Source organism: Oncorhynchus kisutch, linkage group LG22, assembly GCF_002021735.2.
Source record: "Oncorhynchus kisutch isolate 150728-3 linkage group LG22, Okis_V2, whole genome shotgun sequence".
NCBI classification, from domain to species: Eukaryota; Metazoa; Chordata; class Actinopteri; order Salmoniformes; family Salmonidae; genus Oncorhynchus; species Oncorhynchus kisutch.
The window spans coordinates 33953570-33975531 of NC_034195.2; the positions used below are offsets into that span (position 1 = coordinate 33953570).

Below are 21962 nucleotides of genomic sequence, written 5' to 3' on the forward strand. Positions count from 1 at the left end.
TGTAGCTTGCTAGCAGAGATTCAATGATGATGAGAGACAAGAACTTCAATAAATAATTTAATACATATCCAATAGGTGTACATAGGCCGCACTACACTGGTAAATTAATTAAGGAAATTCTGAAAGTTTACAGTTTCCATGGTGAATTATTTGTTTCATGTTCATTGTTGGGATAGCTATCCTACTGACATTTGTAAGCATGGAAAAATAATGTGTACACGCTTTTTTCCCCAAGGAAGATGAAGTTGATGAATTTCCTGCCTGGACTGCGGGACAGTGGAATTATGAGATTAAAGGCCAGTTTATAATTGGTCTAATGACATGTCTGTAGACAATTAGAATATGACAAGTGTCACTGGTCAAAACGCATTTAATTTATACTCCGGAATGTCTGTAGACCGTCACTGCGATGATCTTCCTTGTCACACAGAGTATATTGTTGTGTTATCGAACAGCGACTGCAACCATACCAAATCCTCCTGCGCAGGTGTCCTAATATTCTCAGATATAATTATCCACTTTCATTTCATCACAGTGTGAGTTATTTTCAGGAAGCTCGACATAACCTTGTAAATAATGATGATGTTGTGGGTTTATTATCCTCTAATAATGAATAAAAGTAGCTAAAGTTAAGACATTGTCAGCTATGCTCATTATTTGAAATGGCTAGCCAAGTAGCTAACTAGATGGACTGTTAACCAGCCTTAACACTTCATGGTACTTTGCATCCAGGATCCAAACAACCCGTTTTATAATTTTGTGTAATCCACTATATTCGTTAATCATATCAACGAGGATGACTATTTGACAGTTTTTATCGCCCTAGAGTCTGTACTGCTGTACATTGCTGTAGATCAGTGAGTGTAGCAGACGTGAGTCTGGTTGGAGTCCAGGTCCATAACCACGGGGGCTAGATTAGTCTACACAGACACTTAAAAGATGCCATAGAAATCACAGGCTCCAGTCACTGTCGCCTCCACCATGGATCCCCTCCAGACTGCTGCTGGTAGTGCACTTAGTACCGAGCTCTGCAGAATATGAGACAAGGACAAAGTAGACCTTCTACTGTAGTTCTTATAAAAGCATAGGGTTCATTGTTGCTACCTTGCCATCTAACCTAGATATGTGAATAGAAAAACCGACTGGATACGTGAAAAGGTATTCAGCCACTGCTGGAGGATAAATGGAAGTTGGTCAAATTGTCAAAACGGAATGCTGTAAGGCTGAGACGTGTTGGCTTAAACAAAATACACAAACAGGTCAGATCCAAATACATTTAACACGGTTATTATGTTCATTCTGTGGAATGTGGTCGTTTATAGTGAGCGTGCTTCTGATGCGGTCTGGTTAAATGTATGAATAATTGACTCCAGTAACAATGCAGGTGAGGCAGGCTGAATGTGGAGCTTTCTCAAATATCCCTATATGCTCTTTAACCATTTATGCTGAAGTCTTAAATGCAGGGAGAGACAGGGAGGAAAGATAGGTTAAGAAGAGAGAGCAAGAGAGAAAGAGGGAGAGAGAGAGATACGGTGTGACTGTGGTGAGGGTCATGCGACCAGAGCTGGTGTAGAGTCTCTTGCGAACTCCATGCTTCTGCTCCTCGAAAACCTGGCCCAGGCGACCTCTCCCTCCCCACATCCCGGTCCATCAGCCACCCTGGGGAGCGGTCGAGGCGTGGGTCACCCCCCGCTCTCATTTGTACTTCTCTTATGCTATCTCTCTCAGTTGCACTCCCCGTCCCCGTCCCCGTCCCTCCAAACGAGGCCATGCCGAGGAGGATGCTTGTGGTTTTCAGACTAGGAAATCCACAAAAATGTCAATATAAGTAGACACTATGAGTTACTCATTTTTAGTCAGGGAGAAGCAGACAGCCGGTCAAATCTGAAGACATCATACAATACAGAAGAGACGAGTATGGATGAGAACAAGAGTACTAGGCCACATGTGTTTTGAACACATAAAACCATCTGGGGGTTATTGAAGGGGAGGGACAGGCTTGTTGAGCAAGGGGCTGGTGTTTATATGAGTAATAGCATCATACTGGAATTATACTGGAATCCTGAGGTCATAGACATTATGTTAATAATGCATGCCCTGTGTAGACTACGCCCTGTTTAGACACCCCTCCCTGTTCTCACTGAGTAGAACATATTGTTTTGTTGTTTTACATTTGCCGTAACCCTTCTTTTCAGGGTTACCACAGCAATAATACGTCAGCCAAAGAACAACGGATCCAAAACAAAGAGAATTGCAAAATCACTCATTGATTTTTCCAAACAAAGTATGAAAGCAGCGCCATTAACTGTCTTCACTGAGCACTGATAATACGTTTGACCTGGCCTCTTATGTAATCCATTCTCAGAGTGATTAATATAGAATAGTATGCCATTCCTAAACTGTTCTTGGATGGCAGAGATTAGATTCTTAAGGAGAAGTGCAGATCTTCCCAGGAGTAGAATATCATTTATGAGTTCATTAATGTTACAGGGCCAGAGACATGTGGGAAATGTTGGGAGTGATATCTAACGGCATTCCAGGACATCTGTACATCCTGTCCAGCTGACTGTCCTCAAACAGACTCTCACAGATTAATCAAAGCCTCAACACTAATTCACATACTCTGTGTGTGTATTTTGCTGTGTGTGTATGTGTGGGCTAAAACATAATAACATACTGCTTGAGGTTGTTACCATGACAGACCTGCACAGCAACAGGACTTTGGGTCAAAAAGAGGAGCCAGAGAGCTTCTTAAGAAATTGAACAGTTCAGGCCTCATTGGCTGAATTTACACCTCATATGAAAACTGGAAACATGTATGTTGAAGTCTTTAATCCAGTCTTTAATCCAGGCGACCTCTCCCTCCTCATGTCCTGGTCCAACAGCCTCTCTTGGGAGAGGTTGAGGCGTGGGTCCCCCCTATTGCCCTCTCATGTGTACTTCTACTTTTTCCACACACAGCACATGCTCTTGCACACACGCAGGCTTACTGAGCGGGCCCTAGTGGAGCCAGCAAGTTGTGTAAGGTGCGATTAGTTGAATAAGTCTGTGAGCTATTTAATCTTAATTTATAGGCTATTTGATCATTTATTTAGGGTGTATCGATCGACCGACAGCCTGTACAGGTCCGTACTGATGCACTCGTTTTTTATTTCTTTTTAAACATAGTTAATAATTTAACATATAAATGTTTTTCTCTTTTGAGACTTTTGTGTGTTTAATGTTAACTGTTAATTTGTGATTGTTTATTTCACTTGATTTGGCAATGATAACATATGTTTCCAATGCCAATAAAACCTGAAGAGCGAGAGAGAGAGAGCAAGAGAGACAGAGAGCAAGAGAGACAGAGAGCAAGAGAGACAGAGAGCAAGAGAGAGAGAGAGAGAATTTTCTTACTAAATGAATGTTCCTCATCATTTCTGGGTAACAATTAAGTTTCTTACTGTGATTGTTTTCAATTAAAAGGTTTAGAAAAAAACTTAAATATCTTCTTAGCAAAGAGCAATTTCTCAAGCAAGAATTTGCTAGGGCTGTCTGGGAGTGGTCTGATTGGGGGGGGGGGACTGAAAACTAGCTGTTATTACCAAATTAATGATGTCTGATGTAAAAGAAAATGACAAAAACACACACAGATGAGCAGGCAGAGGAGGAAAATATGGAGTAAATTAATTTTGTAAATACAACTCCGGATCCAGTCATCTCCATCACCCTCACTTTAATAAATACCAGCTATAGGCTGCCAGGATAATGGAATAGTTCCAAAAACTCCAAGCTAATACTTTAAAGTATTTGAAAGTGTCTGACTTATGTATTTGACCCTGATGTACTGGTTGGTTCCCAGACTACAGGTACCTATATAACCAGTGTCCGGGCCCAGAGTGGAACGTCATGTGTCGGGGCTGCTGTGAGTACGACGTGATCCGCTGTAAGTGTCCCCTCCAAGGCACCCCCGTTGGCTACGCTGTGCCTTGCTGCCGCAACGCCCTCAACGAGTGTGACCCCTGCATCATCCACCCAGGTAAACCTGTCCAACACACCACCATGCTGGCTCAAAACCTGGGATGTCTATCCATTTAGTTTTTTTTATCTGGTAAACCCGTGGAGGACTGGTTGAATGCATTCCTGCATGCTGTGTACTCAATTTTATTGACAACAACATGGTCAGATACATTATTCATTATTCATCATGAATTAATCATTAACATTTGGTTCATGCATGTGACCGACCAACACCTCATGAGCAGTGCTTAATTTGAGTTGGATACTGCCGGAACAAGATCCGGCACCTGTTCCTTTTGGACTGTTTTATTCCAGGACCTAATTGGCCGGATCCGGTACCACTTGTGGCATGAAAAATGACTATCACTTTTTGCAATGTACAAGACCAAAGTTCAAGTTGTGGTGCCTCTTCGTTAATTCTCCTGCCCCCACAAAAGAAAACGTCATATGAAGAAGATTTTCAGCCTGGGCCTAATATTCTATGAGTTGATTTGGGTTGAGCCGGCCAGGGTTTATGGTTTGCGAAACATTGCCTGCCACTCTCATCTCTCCAGCGTGTTGCACTTCATCATTTATTTCCTTGTAGAATCAAAGCTGAGCGAAAGGTTCTGGAGGAACTGCAGCACCCCCTGTTAAATTCAAATACATTTGCCAAAGTTATAGAAGTATTGCTGTCTGTTCAGAAATGCTGTCTGTTCAGAATGAAATCATTCAGAATAGCCTACTACACCATGAGAATCACTGTAATTTAGCCACAAAGGATCAACAGCTTCTTTAAAAAAAATAGCCTTTGTCGGAAACATACTGCAAATCTGTCAGTGAAAATACAGCACGCAGACAAAACAGGCCATTCGCAATATTTCAAATACTGTCGAGGGAAATCACAGGTTCGAAAGCAATGACTTCTGCTGAAAAGAGAAGACTACTGGAAGGATACCGAAATATTTGATCAACTTCCAAATATTGTTTTACAAAAGAGAGGGGGTAGGCTTTTGGCACGAGCGCTCCAACAATTGCCAGTGAAACTGGAAAGCATTTTTAGGACTATAATTTCATCCTCGTATTGTAGCCTACAATATAATGTCTCCACACACTTAGGCTTAGGCTATTGATGGATTCAAGACAAGGTCGTTTTTATTGATCTCAGATTCTGAGATTGTCAGTGCCATTTCCATCATTTGTGAAGTATTAAAAAAGATTCTGCCAAAGTCTAAAGTCTAAGTCAAAGTCTAAAATGACGTATGAAATGTGTTTTTAAAAGGCCAACAATTTCCTGGACCATAGGCTACTAACATTTTTCCCCATGTGTGCAACTTCTAAGTGCCTCTACTGTACTCTACTGCTCCATGCCACTACCGTAAATGCAATGATATGCATGCAATGCTATATAATAAAGGTGATTTATTTTCTTATGCTTTCTGATACCTCAGAAGTTCCCAGGTCACCCCCCTTTAGCACTCACTTTTGTGAGAAGTTCCGGCACCTTCTGATTTACAAATTATGCACTGCTCAAAAGGCTTCTTCTCTCCAAGCTGAGACCTTGAAACTGAGACACCCCTTTTGGTTCTCAAAACAATGTTCTGGGCGTACTGACAAATTGATTGTACTAATTGAGAGGATTCCTCCCAGGCACGATCAATCAGTCAGTTGCATGCAACCCAGTCTAATTGGTTATTAGAAAAGCACAAACATAACATTTTCCTTCACACCTCTATGTTTGCTCTCCTGTTGTGTATTTACTCTGTGTGGGAGGTCTGTTGACAATAACAAGGTTAATACAGCATAAATAACCTAAGTGAAAACGTATTGCTGAAAAAGCACAGTGAGTAGATATATAATATTTCACCACAAGTTGTTGCATGAATTATTGACCTATGGGAATATGCTAATACTTTCTCTTTATCAACATATATTCTTAATCTGCTTCATCTTCAAATCACATGTACTCCTCAGCCTGAACTATTGGCCAGACACCCACACATTATTGACACATACACATGCGCGCGCATCCCTTTCCACTCTGAGGATACTGTATGGAGGAGGAGACATGGTAAAGTCATGTGATGTTTACACTGATACCTGTTGGTGTTTACATGTCCTGCTGCTGCATCCCTGACACCCATATCCCTGACACCCATATCCCTGACTCCCAGCCTGTCCTCAGGATGTCTGCACTGCAGAGCACCACAGAACCCCCAAAGTGAAAAAACATCTGAAACTCAGTCCTTCTGGGGGTTTTCTGGACATTTCTATTTCAGGAAGAACACATGTGTTTTTGTTGTTTAGTTACCCTGGTACAGTAGATGATGAGCCTGATGAGTTTAGCAGGACTGAGCTAAAAACCAAACAGTCACTGAGTGGAGTAGAGTAGAGGTATGTGGCTGATTGTAACCGAACAGTCATTGGGAACGGTCAAACCAAGACTGTGACTGAATGCATCATCCTTATGGTGAAGAGGTTTTAGATGTTTTAGTGTTCAATCAGCACTATATAACCTCTCACTCTTTGTCTCTTTCTCCTCACATTCACCCTCTTTCTTTTCTTTTCTCTCCTCTCTCTGTCTTAGGTTGCAGCATATTTGAGAACTGTAAGCGGTGTAACAATGGGACGTGGGGGCCCAGAGATGATTTCTTCGTCAAGGGGAAGTACTGTGCTGAGTGTCGACCCGGCTGGTCAGGCGGTGACTGCTTGAGTTAGTTCACTCCTTCTCCCATATACCTCTACCCACATTACCTCCCAGCATGGTTACGGGTAAAACTCACCCTTAACCACAGATCTAGGATCAGTTTACCTTATTCCCCCAGTTCAAACAAAAACCATTAGGGGGATTAAATAATATATGACCCTGTATCAAGGTTATAGGCAACTTCTACTAGCTTCCCTTCCATGCCTATAGGCACATACCTTCTACCTTCAACCCAGTTAAACTGAACAAAAATAGAAATGCAACATGCAACAATTTCTAAGATTGTACTGAATTATAGTTCATATAAAAGAAATTGGTCAATTGAAATACATTCATTAGGCCCTAATCTATGGATTTCATATGAATAGGAATACAGATACAAATTTGTTGTTCACAGATAATTAAAAAAGAGGTAGAGGTGTGGATCAGAAAAACAGTCAGGATCTGGTGTGACACCATTTGCCTCATGCAGTGTGACACATCTCCTTCTCGTAGTGGATCAGGCTGTTGATTGTGGCCTGTGGAATGTAGTCCAACTCTTCTTCAATGGCTGTGTGAAGTAACTGGTTATTGCCGGGAACTGGAACACACTGACGCACACGTCAATCCAGAGCATCCCAAACATGCTCAATAGGTGACAGTTCTACTGAGTATGCAGGCCATGGAATAATTGGAATTGCAGGAATTGTATACAAATCCTTGCAACGTGGGGCCATGCATTATCATGCTGAAACATGAGGCGGATGAATGGCATAACAATGGGCCTTAGGATCTTGTTACGTTATCTCTGTGCATTCAAATTGTAAACGATAAAATGCCATTTTGTTCGTCTTCCGTAGTTTATGCCTGCCCATACCACACCCCACCGCCACCATGGCGCACTCTAGTCACAATGTTGAAATCAGCAAGGCACTCGCCCACATGGCGACACATCGCCCACACATACACTAGGTCTGTGGTTGTGAGGCCGGTTGGACGTACTGCCAATTTCTCTAAAACAACATTGGAGGCTGCTTATGGTAGAGAAATGTACATTATATTCTCTGGCAACAGCTTTGGTGGACATTCCTGCAGTCAAGCATGCCAATTTCACACTCCCTCAAAACTTGTGACATCTGTAGCATTGTGTTGATCATTACCTGTGTAATGATCATGCTGTTTAATCATCTTCTTGATATGCCACAACTGTCAGGTGGATAGATTATCTTGGCAAAGGATAAATGCTCACTAACATGGATGTAAACAAATGTGTGCACAAAATATTAGAAAAATAAGCTTTTTATGCGAATGGAACATTTCTGTGACCTTCCACGTTGTGTTTATATTTTTGTTCAGTGTACTATAGGAGAGATGTCTGGCACAACCGTACGTTTGGTGGATGAAAGCTAAATGCCTCGGGGTTTTATCATTCAATGAGCTGAAACAACAAGTCAAGACACTGTTAATCAACATCCTGGAATCTCACAATACCATTTGATATGTCATGTCTGGAGTATAGCTTTAACAATATGCAAATAACAAAATGTGCTGTGAGGAACAGGTAGAAAGACTTTTCATCAACAGCAGAAACTTGGCATGTATTTGCGGATCTAGGCCGCAGGCCTGTGGTTTCTGCGTATTTTGTATATTTTTTCCAGCCTGCAGTTTTAATTTGTCTCCCACTGGAAATGTATTCTTTTTTTCATGTATTTTTTATGTGCTATCTAGAAACTAAACGGTTCTTCGGCTGAGCCCATAGGAGAACCCTTTTTGGTTCCAGCTAGAACCCTTTACACAGAGGGTTCTACATTGAACCCAAAAGTGTTCTACCTGGAACCAAAAATGGTTCTCCTATGGGGACAGCCGAAGAACCGTTTTGGAACCCTTTTTTCTACGAGTGTATACCATTTTCTTACTATGTAACTAGTAACCAACATGCAATACCTCAACTCTAGAAGGCAATAACATAGTGTAAGTTGTAAACATTTTTAAAAACATAATTCCAATTTGACATTATGGGGTATTGTGTGTACTGTAGATCAGTGCCTTCAGAAGGTGTTCACGCCCATTGACATGTCGGACTAAAATGTATTTAATTAATTTTTTTAAATGTAAACGATCGAGTGGAATAAATTATATACAGTGCCTTGCGAAAGTATTCGGCCCCCTTGAACTTTGCGACCTTTTGCCACATTTCAGGCTTCAAACATAAAGATATAAAACTGTATTTTTTTGTGAAGAATCAACAACAAGTGGGACACAATCATGAAGTGGAACGACATTTATTGGATATTTCAAACTTTTTTAACAAATCAAAAACTGAAAAATTGGGCGTGCAAAATTATTCAGCCCCCTTAAGTTAATACTTTGTAGCGCCACCTTTTGCTGCAATTACAGCTGTAAGTCGCTTGGGGTATGTCTCTATCAGTTTTGCACATCGAGAGACTGAAATTTTTTCCCATTCCTCCTTGCAAAACAGTTCGAGCTCAGTGAGGTTGGATGGAGAGCATTTGTGAACAGCAGTTTTCAGTTTGAAGCCTGAAATGTGGCAAAAGTGGCAAAAGGTTGCAAAGTTCAAGGGGGCCGAATACTTTCGCAAGGCACTGTATACTGTATACACATTGTTGTCCTTAAGCCATTTTTCCACAACTTTGGAAGTATGCTTGTCCATTTGGAAGACCCATTTGCGACCAAGCTTCAACTTCCTGATTGATGTCTTGAAATGTTTCTTTAATATATCCACATAATTTTCCAACCTCATGAGCCATCTATTTTGTGAAGTGCACCAGTCCCTCCTGCAGCAAAGCACCCCCACAACATGATGCTGCCACCTCTGTGCTTCACGGTTGGGATGGTCTTCTTCGGCTTGCAAGCACCCCCCTTTTTCCTCCAAACATAACGATGGTCATTATGGCCAAACAGTTCTATTTTTGTTTCATCAGACCAGAGGACATTTCTCCAAAAGTATGATCTTCGTCCCCATGTGCAGTTACAAACTGTTTTGGAGCAGTGGCTTCTTCCTTGCTGAGCGGCCTTTCAGGTTATGTCGATATAGGTTTCCTACAGCATATTCACAAGGTCCTTTGCTGTTGTTTTGGGATTTATTTGCACTTTTCGCACCAAAGTACGTTAATTTCTAAGAGACAGAACGTGTCTCCTTCCTGAGCGGTATGACGGCTGCGTGGTCCTATGGTGTTTATACTTGCATACTATTCTTTGCACAGATAAACCTGGTACCTTCAGGCATTTGTAAATTGCTCCCAAGGATGAGCCAGACTTGTGGACGTCTGCAATTTTTTTCTGAGGTCTTGGCTGATTTCTTTTGATTTTCCCATGATGTCAAGCAAAAAGGCACTGAGTGTTACGGTAGGCCTTGAAATACATCCACAGGTACACCTCCAATTGACTCAAATGATGTCAATTAGCCTATCAGAATCTTCTAAAGCCATGACATAATTTTCTGGATTTTTCCAAGCTGTTTATAGGCACAGTCAACTTAGTGTATGTAAACTTCTGACCCACTGGAATTGTGATCCAGTGAATTCTAAGTTAAATAATCTCTGTAAACAATTGTTGGAAAAATGACTTGTGTCATGCAGAAAGTAGAGGTCCTAACTGACTTGCCAAGACTATAACAAGAAATTTGTGTAGTGGTTGAAAAACAAGTTTTAATGACTCCAACCTAAGTTTATGTAAACTTCTGACAACAACTGTATATTTTTTTACATTAATTTTTACACTAAAATATATTGATTAGATACTGTAAGTATTCAACCCCCTGCGTCAATACATGTTAGAATCACCTTTGGCATCGATTACAGCTGTGAGTCATTCTGGGTAAATCTCTAAGGGATTTGCAGACTGAACCAAGGTGGAAAGGTGGAAAGATGGAAAGCAGACTGAACCAGGTTTTCTTGGACCTCTTGGATCTTATCTGTGCTTAGCTCTATTCTGTTTATTTTTACCCAAAACGAAACTACATAGGCCTTACCAATGACAATCACACCCATAATATGATGCAGCCACTACCATGCGTGAAAACACGTACTCAGTCATGTGTTGGATTTGCCCAAAACATAACACCTTGTATTCAGTATTACTTTAGTGCCTTATTGCAAACAGGATGCATGTTTTGGAATATTTTTATTGTGCATAGGCTTCCTTCTTTCCACTCTGTCATTTATGTTAGGATTGCGGAGTAATTACAATGTTTTTGATCCATCCTCAGTTTTCTCCTGTCACAGCCATTAAACTCTGTAACTGTTTTAATTTCACAATTGGCCTCATGGTGAAATCCCTGAGCGGTTTCCTTCCCCCCTGGCAACTTAGTTAGGAAGGGCGCCTGTATCTTTGTAGTAACTGTGTATATAGATACAACATCCAAAATGTAATTAATACCTTCACCATGCTCAAAGGGATATTCAGTGTCTCCTTTATTTTATTTTTACCCATCTACCAATAGGTGCCTTTATTTGTGAGGCCTTGTAATACCGCCCTGCTCTTTGTAGTGAAATACACTGCTTGACTGAGGGAAGTTACAGATAATTGGATGTTTTGGGTACAGAGATAGGGTAGTCCTTTACAAATCATGTTAAAACACTTTTATTGCACACAGAGTGAGTCCATACAACGTATTATGTGACTTGTTACTTTACTCCTGAACTTATTTAAGCTTGCCGTAACAAAAGGGTTGAATACTTACTGACTCAAGACATTTTAGCTATTCATTTTTAATTAATTGGCAAACATTCTAAAAACATAATTCCACTTTGACATTATGGGGTTTTGTGTGTAGATTTGTGTCACAAAATCTCAATATAATCCATTTTAAGTTCAGGCAGTAACAACAAAATGTGACCGACCTGCTCGATTCGGTCTTATGTCGCAAAATTTGAAACTGTGTTTTTTACATTGGATAAAAGTAGAGACTCAGAACTAGACAATGTTATATCATACACTACAGTTGAGGAACAATGGAAAAGGAATTATTGTTTGAAAGTTGATACATTTGTAACCTTACTTGAATGTTTTGGTAAACCTACTGGAGAGCTCTCCTGTGTCTACACCCATTCAGCATTGTTCACACCCTCTTAAGCCTTAGTCCCACCCATCTCACATATGAGGCCAAGTACTGAACAACCAAAGATTTCAAGACTAAAGGCTGGTTTATACTATGTCTATTGACAGTTGTTGCAGTGAAATCATGAACATGCTATTGTCGTCCAACATCAAACTTGTCGTTTGTCAATTTGAAAAAGTATTAACACAAAAGCTACAGGCTGCATGACATCAGCAGCCTGATGGTACAAAATAGCATAACTACTGTAGTGTATTTTAACACCAATAAATACACTAAATACATATTTTAAACGGGTGTATGTCAATATAGCAAACCAGGCAACTAAAAGCAACTTTTCTAAACACTGTTTTGGTTTGTTTTTAGCTTGTTAGCTAGCTAGCTAATTTTAAGTTAGCTGGCTAGCCAGTTCAAATAATGACCATGCCATATAGCTGACAACGTCTTCACTTTAGCTCATTTGTCTTCATTATTACAGAAAAATAAACTCACAACAAAATCATTATTTACAAGTTAATGGCGAGCCAATTACAGAAAATAGCTTAGTGTGACGAAATAAAAGCAGGGCTTTCTTCAGGAGAATTTTAGAACTTGGACACTGTCTCATTGACCTAACATTGTATTCTAATTTGACTTTGGTGCAGGTCACATCCTTCACATTACCGTCTCTGGTAAACACATACTATATCAAATAAAATCTAAGTTGATTTGTCACATGCACAGGTTACATAAAATGTAGTGAAATTGTTACTTGCATAGTAGAGTATTTTATTTAAACATGTAGCTAGCTAGCTAAATAATTTACCATAATCCCAACTCATAACGTTACTACCCTCGATGAATCTTCAGGTTTCTAACCATTCAGGTTCAATTTTGGCTAGCTAGTTAACATTAGGCTATAACTAGCAATGCAAATGGCTCTGGGATACAAATAATATTACTAGACAGATCATACACATAACATTAGCTAATGAGTCAGCCAGCTAACATTAGCTAGCTAGCTAGCTAAAAGTAGGTTTTAACTACAAATGAAAATGACTTTCTGACAAAATTAGAAATGTATAATATCTGACAATGTAGCTAGCTAGACTATCTTAATCGTATATATGGATGGACCCTTCTCCCTCTCTGTCACGAATGCCATGGTTGCCCTTAGTTTGAAGATGTAATCCGGAGCCAGGTGTTTTAGACAACAGCCTTCTCTGTGTTCTCTTTTCAACTCACTCTGCGTATTTGCAATCAAACAGCAGAATTTCCTTCATACCCTTAGCTATCATACTCTAAAAAAGTTTATGTTCAAATGCCTCTCCTGTGAAGTAGTGAGGCGCGACATACACCTAGTTCACTGAAATGAGTCACAAATGTGGAAAAAGTCAAGGGGTGTGAATACTTTCTGAAGCCACTGTATGAGCTACACAACACAATGATTTACTTATAATGACTAGAAACTGGCCAAATTATGATTCAAATGATCAACTAGTATGCTGTTTTACAGTAACATATAATTACATCAAGAAATGAAAAGCCTATTGCATTGCATAATTATGTAAAGTGTGAGCTCTGAGTGGTTCTTTTCCTGTTTACAGAGTGTGGAGGAGTGATACGTAAACGTCAGGGCCACATAGTCCTGGAGAGTTACCCCACCAACGCTCATTGTGAGTGGACTGTTCAGGTGGACCGAGCATTCACCATCGATTTCAGGTGGGTGTGACCAACCATGTATTTGACCTGGGTTGTCTCTAAACTTCAAGACCGAGTTAGTTCACTGAATTTAAAAACCTCTACGGGATTGGTATCCCCACACCGGGACGGTTGAGCTAATGTGCGCTAATGTGATTAGCATGACGTTGTAAGTAACAGCAAACTTTCCAGGACATAGACATGTCTTATACGAGCAGAAAGCTTAAATTCTTGTTAATTTAACTGCACTGTCTAATTTACAGTAGCTATTACAGTGAAAAGATACCATACTATTGTTTGAAGATAGTGCACAACAACATTTTTTTAATCAATTGATACATTCACCTCTGAAGGTAAATCATGTACTTACATTCAGTAATCTTGCTCTGATTTGATTCCTGAGGGTCCCAGTGATAAAATGTACCACAGTTTTGTTTGATAAAATCCATTTTTATATTCAAATGTAAGATCTGGGTCCTACAGTTTGAACCCCTGCTGCCTCCGGCTCCACACCCATCCCGCCTAGCCATCTAGATGTGTGAAAGTTAGTGTAAAAGCTAATGATCCATCATGTATGACATTTGTGGGAGTGTGTAAATTTAAATGTTATATTACCATATAATTTTTGTATTTTCTCTATAGCTATGTACTTAAAAATGTATCAATTTACCAATTCGGCACCTTTGGGCAGACTTGATACAAAATATTGTCCAGTATTACTGGATCAATCTGAAACTTTGCACCCACACTGCTGTCATCTAGTGGACAAAATCTAAATTGCGCCAAAACTGCAATATTATACTATGGCCTTTCTCTTGCATTTCAAAGATGATGGAGCAAAAAATGTTTAGAAAACTCATGTTTTTTTTTGTTTGTATTATATTTTACCAGATCTAATGTGTTATGTTCACATTTCCACAAACTTCAAAGTGTTTCCTTTCAAATGGTATCAAGCATGTGCATATCCTTGCTTCAGGTCCTGAGCTACAGGCAGTTAGATTTGGGTATGTCATTTTTGGCGAAATTGAAAAAAAGGGTCAGATCCTTAGGAGGTTTAATTCATTTAAGCCTGGTGTTGCTAAATGAAAGCTAGTTCTAGCTAGTCAAGCATTGTGAAACAATCAGTGTCACTTAGTCATATTTTCCTCTGACATGAAACGGCTAGACTTTGGCCTCTCTGGTGACCATCTGTAATAGTTATTAATACTTGACCCATTTAAGACTAATTTAATTTCAGTTTTCACAGTTCTATGAGAGGTATTTCATGGCCCAATGTCTAGACGAAGGTTTGAACCACACAAAGTCTTGAATAAAAGTCATTGCATTTCATTTATGTGATGTATTTTTTCCAAAATACATAAAACTTTTTGACAGGCAAGCATATATTTGAGGGCTTTTATGATTAAAAAAAGCCACATTGAATATTGAGCTGCATTCAGTCTGTTGGCACAATACATAGTACATACAGTAATAGCTTTGAGTGTTAAAATAAACAGATCCATAGTAAATAAAATAGCATTCTTCACATACACATAAAGTTCCAGGTTAAACTTCACAACCATGCCAAGCTCAGACAAGCTCCATGATCAGATGACAAATGTGTCTGCAAGTACAGTAAAGACATAAAACACGTTTCCAGGCCCGCTTGGGCTATCGTCACACGACATGGTCTATCGACAGAAAGAGATTGATGAAATATCTCCAAGTGAAGAAATAGGGCCTCATACTGCTGTTTTATGTATTATATGACATACAAGCCACAAAAACCATGAATGAAATAGTGCTCTTCTCTGTTTCATGTTGCTCTGCTCATAGTTGGACAAATGGAAAGTTATGAGTTTTGGCATCAGCCAGCTAAACCTTACTGGCAGGGCCATCTTCTATTTATTACTCACTACTCTTGGCTACATCACGCTTATTTATTGCCGTACTAATGACAACACACTCAGCGAGTTACACAGCAACACACGCTGCACGCCAATACTTTTAAGGCCCTAAGATATTCCCGAAAACGAAAACCCAGGGCCAATTAGCACAAGCCCCTTTTTTCTTTTTTTTACTAGGAAAGTCAGTTAAGAACAAATTCTTATTTTCAAAGACAGCCTAGGAACAGTGGGTTAACTGCGTTGTTCAGGGGCAGAACAACAGATTTGTACCTTGTCAGCTAGAGGATTCAAACCTTCAACCTTTTGGTTACTAGTCCAACACTCTAACCACTAGGCTACCCTGCCGCCCTTGACCTAAGAGACTGTCACGCCCTGACCTTAGAGATCCTGTTTATCTCTATTTGGTTTGGTCAGGGTGTGATTTGGGGTGGGTATTCTATGTTCTATTATTTCTACTTCTATGTTTTGGCCAGGTAGGGTTCTCAATCAGGGACAGCTGTCTATCGTTGTCTCTGATTGAGATCCATACTTAGGGGGTAGCCCTATTTCCCACCTGTCTTTGTGGGAAGTTGACTTTGTTAATGGCACTTATCCTTAAGCATCACGGTTTGTTTTGTAGTGTTTATTGTTTTGTTCGGCGTCTTTTTCTAATAAAGAAAATATGTACGCTCACTTCATTCAACGGCCGTGTCAGAACTTCCCACCACAAACGGACCAAGCAGCGTGGTAAGGAGGAGCAGCGTGTTCAGGATTCATGGACTTGGGAGTAAATCCTGGATGGGAAAGGACCCTGGAGGCAGGCTGGGGAATATTGCCATCCGAAAGAGGAACTGGAAGCAGCTAAAGCTGAGCGGTGGTGATATGAGGAGGCTAACCATCGAAGCAGGCACGAGAGGCAGCCCCAAAATAATTTTTGGGAGGGGCACACGGGGAGTGTGGCAGAGTCAGGATTCAGACCTGAGCCAACTCCCCGTGCTTACCGCGGCGAGCATGTGACTGGTCACGCACCGTGCTATGGGGTGATGCGCACGGTGTCTCAAGTGAGCATTCACAGGCCGGCGTGCTCTGTGCCAGCATCCCGCATTTGCAGGGTGGAAGTGAGCATCCAGCCAGAACGGGTTGTGCCAGCTCTGCGCTCGAGACCGCCAGTGCGCCTCCACGGCCCAGTGTATCCGGTGCCTCTGCCAAGAACTAAGCCTCCTGTATGTCTCCCCAGCCTGGTGAGTCCTGTGCCTGCTCCCGAGCCAGGCCTCCTGTGTGTCTCTCCATTCCAGTGATAATCCAAGGCAAGAACTTTCAAGTGATGATTCTTGGCATGAAGCCTCCAGTGATGATTCTTGGCAGGAAGCCTCCAGTGATGATCCATGGCACGAAGCCTCCAGTGATGATCCATGGCACGAAGCCTCCAGTGATGATCCATGGCACGAAGCCTCCAGTGAGGAGTCATGGCACAAAGCCTCCAGTGATGATCCATGGCATGAAGCCTCCAGTGAGGAGTCATGGCACGAAGCCTCCAGTGAGGAGTCAAGGCACGAAGCCTCCAGTGAGGAGTTATGGCACGACGCCTACAATGACGGTCCCCAGTCCTGAGTCTCCAGCGACGGTCCGGAGCCTCCAGCGACGGTCTCCGGTCCGGGGCCCCCCAGCGACGGTCCGAGACTTTGATAACACTTAGGGAAACTTGGTATTGTGACACAGTCTGATTTAAAATATGAAGTAAAATTCTCCTTTATATGTTGAGCCAAAGATCTTAAATCTACCAATATAGATTGTAAACTCACACTCCATCCAAATCCTTGTTTTCTGTATCCCCTGTACTGTTTCCAGCTGGCATCACTCACTGTTCTGTCCCAATAAAAATCCAAGCTTGTTCATTAAAAGGATATACCAATATGTTTCTCTCACCAAGTATCCTATTCCTTTAAACTCCAATTAAAACAGGTCCCAAAGCCACACAGACCTCTGGATGACCTTATATTCACAGGGAAAGCTGACGAAGCATGGTGGGACTTGACATCAGTGTATTCACCAATCATACTATTCAGCTTGGCAGTGTGACATTTTGAGTTAATAAGCAATCGTACATCAATGACACTTCAACAACTTACAATCAATCACTTACAATCAGACCAGTGTTAATACAGTCAGTCACACATGTTTTTATTTGATGACAGATTCTGAAGAATGAGATCAGATATTTACAGGCATCAAAACACACATACCATACATTTGTCACTGTGTTCAAAATATACAACTCTGATGGAAAACTGCGGGGATCCGTATTGAGTGTTATGTGCAAATTTACTCTTAAAGGGTGAACACATCAAGTATCCCTAAGATGTTTCTAATAGTACTGAAGCTTGACTACTAATATAGCGGATGTTTTCTATAACTGGACATGTGTTAACTCAAACATCCGTCGTTGTAAAATGTATGCCTGAAATATGTTCTGTTTTCGCAGCCTAACAATTGTATCATCATATCTTACATTTTTGATCTTAGTTCAAGTGCATGATTGTCCCATTAGTAACAATTGTAGCTTTGTTGCCTCAAATTGGATAGCATTAGACATGATCTCAGTTGAAAACCTTGCAGATAAATTTTTTATAACGACTGAGTCCATTTTTTTTCTTCTTTCGCAGGCGAGGGAAGCTTAAAAAAAGTTGACTGTATGAAAAAGTACTCAGTGTTGCCTTTGTGAAAAGATTCCATATCCGTAATAGATTTCGCTTTCACCACAACGGGAGGAATTTAAACATTCAATTCTCACCTACATTTAAAAGGAAGTGAGTTGCGCAAAGTAGTGAAATCACTGTTCCCATCACTACTGCTGGCTGTAGTAAAAGTCAGGGGTGTGAGATGGTGCCAGCCAGGATTGCAGCACCAGTAAAGCCAGGTAGGCGACCCCTCTCAGAGTGCTCCAGTAAAAACAAGGGCTCCAGCAGGAAAGAAAGCCTCCCTACTCAGAGTCAAGGGGGGCAACGAGGTGCAATAACACACCATTTACATCATGTTTACTATGTATACCACGTGAGAAACCTCTTAATTGGTTTTAAATGGAGAATCCAGGCCTGGCTACTGCAATGAAAACTTTCTGGCTGGAATAAACAGAGGAGTGACAGGATGAGTGAATGGTATAAGTGACTAGCTGAAACAAACCGTGCCAATTGGCTTCCGTATACACACTGCAAGAGAATAGGTACGTTGTCAAAATACACATATATTTCCAGGTTAATTCAAGGTGTGGAGATCAATTTATGTGGATTTGTGTCGCAAACCAACCCCCCAAACCCTATACTCCCATTAGTACTTCACATTGAGGTAAACTGTCAATACCACTAAATAAACTCAGTAATAAAATAATTTAGAACAGTCTCCCCAAGATACTTCTAACCAGCTCCCTCCCTCCCTCTCCACCCACAGGTTTATGATGCTGAGCCTGGAGTTTGACCATTCCTGTCGCTACGACTACATCGAGGTGCGTGATGGTGATAGTATCAACTCTCGTGTGATTGGTCGGTTCTGTGGGAACAACAGGCCTGCTCGAATCCAGAGCTCTGGCAACTCCCTACACGTCCTGTTTGTAGCCGATGGCTATAAGAACTTTGACGGCTTCTTCGCCACCTTCCAAGAAAGCTCAGGTAGGAACAGTACCTCCCAGAGTGAATTTTGTACCGAAAGTTGGCAAATTGATGAATAAGATCTGGGAATGTATTGTGGTTTGCAAATATCCCATCATAAGTTCGGAAAGTTTAGAAAAATACTTGAGGGCTTCGGTAGCAACCTGAATGTTAACTTATGGCTGTTATGATAACTAAGCAGAGCACACCCTTATCAAACTCATTCCAGGGAATCCCTGCTTGGCAGCCTAAGAGAGAAACCACATAAGTACCAACTTAACCTGTCACTCAGCTCCTCATTCAAACCCAATCACCATGAACACACATGGTAACATAGTACTCCAAGCATTCTACTCAAGCCAGAAATACAAACCACAGGATACTGTACATTTTGGGGATGGGTGTTGGAGAGTAGGCGTGAATTTAAACACCAAAGTATTTTCTCTCCTATATACAGTTTATACATTTTTTGCCATATCCCCAAAATAAACAATCCACGACAAACTTTGACTGTATTTCAGATCAATACTCAGGACAGATCAATGGTTCCTCTCCTGGTCTCCTTTGATTAGTGCAGATGAGGGGTGGGAGCGAGGAAAGCCTGCAATTATTTGTATATTTTTAGTGTCTAAGCATCCTTCCTGCTCCTTGTGTTTTCAGCATGCAGCTCCTCCCCCTGTCTCCATGATGGAACCTGTATCCTGGACACGTCGCAGTCCTACCACTGTGGCTGTCTGGCTGGCTACACTGGACAGCGGTGTGAGAATGGTGAGTACACTAAACTTTGGGTCAAACTATTCACAGAGTAGATGTGACTTGTGTTACTGGTGTCTTCCAGCTGTACAGTACAGTTAAAACAAAGACCTCAGACAACAAGCATGTAGAATGTTCTATTCTAAGTTAGAATTCTCCCATGACCATCTCTTCAGAGAGTCCAAATAGTGCTTACAACAATGAGTAAGTCACATTCACTGATCATCTCCCTATTCCCTGCTGTCATCTCCTATTCCCTACTGGTCACCTCCCTATTCCCTACTGGTCACCTCCCTATTCCCTACTGGTCACCTCCCTATTCCCCGCTGTCATCTCCTATTCCCTACTGGTCACCTCCCTATTCCCCAAAGGTCACCTCCATATTCCCCAATGGTCACCTCCCTATTCCCTACTGGTCACCTCCCTATTCCCTACTGGTCACCTCCCTATTCCCCAATGGTCACCTCCCTATTCCCCAATGGTCACCTCCCTATTCCCCAATGGTCACCTCCCTATTCCCTACTGGTCACCTCCCTATTCCCTACTGGTCACCTCCCTATTCCCCAATGGTCACCTCCCTATTCCTTATTGGTCATCTACATATTCCATACTGGTCACCTCCCTAATTCCCTACTGGTCACCTCCCTATTCCCTACTGGTCATCTCCCTATTCCCTACTGGTCACCTCCCTATTCCCTACTGGTCACTTCCCTATTCCCTACTGGTCACCTCCCTATTCCCTACTGGTCACCTCCCTATTCCCTACTGGTCACCTCCCTATTCCCTAATGGTCACCTCCCTATTCCCTGCTGTCATCTCCCTATTCCCTGCTGTCCTCTCCCTATTCCCTACTGGTCAGCTCCCTATTCCCTACTGGTCAACTCCCTATTCCCTACTGGTCACCTCCCTATTCCCCACTGGTTACCTCCCTATTCCCTACTGGTCACCTCCCTATTCCCTACTGGTCACCTCCCTATTCCCTACTGGTCATCTCCCTATTCCCTACTGGTCACCTCCCTATTCCCTGCTGTCATCTCCCTATTCCCTACCGGTCATCTCCCTATTCCCTACCGGTCACCTCCCTATTCCCTACCGGTCACCTCCCTATTCCCTACCGGTCACCTCCCTATTTCCTGTTGTCATCTCCCTATTCCCTGCTGTCATCTCCCTATTCCCTACTGGTCACCTCCCTATTCCCCACTGGTCACCTCCCTATTCCCTACTGGTCATCTCCCTATTCCCCACTGGTCACCTCCCTATTCCCTACTGGTCACCTCCCTATTCCCTACTGGTCACCTCCCTATTCCCTACTGGTCATCTCCCTATTCCCTACTGGTCACCTCCCTATTCCCTACTGGTCATCTCCCTATTCCCTACTGGTCATCTCCCTACTCCCTACTGGTCATCTCCCTATTCCCTACTGGTCAATCTCCCTATTCCCTACTGGTCATCTCCCTATTCCCTACTGGTCACCTCCCTATTCCCCAATGGTCACTTCCCTATTCCCTACTGGTCACCTCCCTATTCCCTACTGGTCACCTCCCTATTCCCTACTGGTCACCTCCCTATTTCCTACTGGTCACCTCCCTATTCCTTACTGGTCACCTCCCTATCCCCTACTGGTCACCTCCCTATTCCCTACTGGTCACCTCCCTATTCCCTACTGGTCAACTCCCTATTCCCTACTGGTCACCTCCCTATTCCCTACTGGTCACCTCCCTATTCCCTACTGGTCATCTCCCTATTCCCTACTGGTCATCTCCCTATTCCAAACTGGTCATCTCCCTATTCCATACTGGTCATCTCCATATTCCCTGCTGTCATCTCCATATTCCCTGCTGTTATCTCCATATTCCCTACTCGTCATGACCACCTGACAGAATTCTGACTTCATGAAACTGCACCTCACCATCTGAGTTTACTGTATGTATGGATAGTAAACATCTTGGAGAGAAATACCGACCCAGAGCGAATGTTGAGAGCGATAGAGAGAGGCAGAGGAAGAGAGAGTGAGAGAGAGAATGACAGATATGGGCAAGTGGAAAATAAGTAAGCAAGGCTAAGCTTCCCTCAGCCCATCTGAATCTGGGTCAGAACCAAACCATGCCAGGCAGCCCTCTACCTCGTCCTGAGAGGGCTCCAACAGGGCCCTGTATAGCTGGAGCTCCTTCTGTACACAGCTCCACCACAACCCTGCTTCTTTATGCCCCCCCCCCCCTGGACCCTGTGAAAACAGCCCGGGCCAAGAGCCTTGTAATTTTTTCAGGGCTAAAATTGAGTCT

At 42.0% G+C, this 21962-nt stretch overlaps 1 protein-coding gene across 2 annotated transcripts in view; it reads left to right on the forward strand.

The window, feature by feature from the left end:
• LOC109866982 (inactive serine protease PAMR1) overlaps positions 1 to 21962 on the forward strand; it is a 44658-nt gene that overhangs the window by 12477 nt on the left and 10219 nt on the right. For both annotated transcript variants that reach the window (XM_031801960.1, XM_031801961.1), the window contains exons 2-6: positions 3842 to 4018; positions 6566 to 6691; positions 13328 to 13442; positions 18731 to 18948; positions 19588 to 19695. In XM_031801960.1, coding sequence (XP_031657820.1) covers positions 3842 to 4018; positions 6566 to 6691; positions 13328 to 13442; positions 18731 to 18948; positions 19588 to 19695 — 744 coding nt within the window. The remainder of the gene's footprint in view (positions 1 to 3841; positions 4019 to 6565; positions 6692 to 13327; positions 13443 to 18730; positions 18949 to 19587; positions 19696 to 21962) is intronic.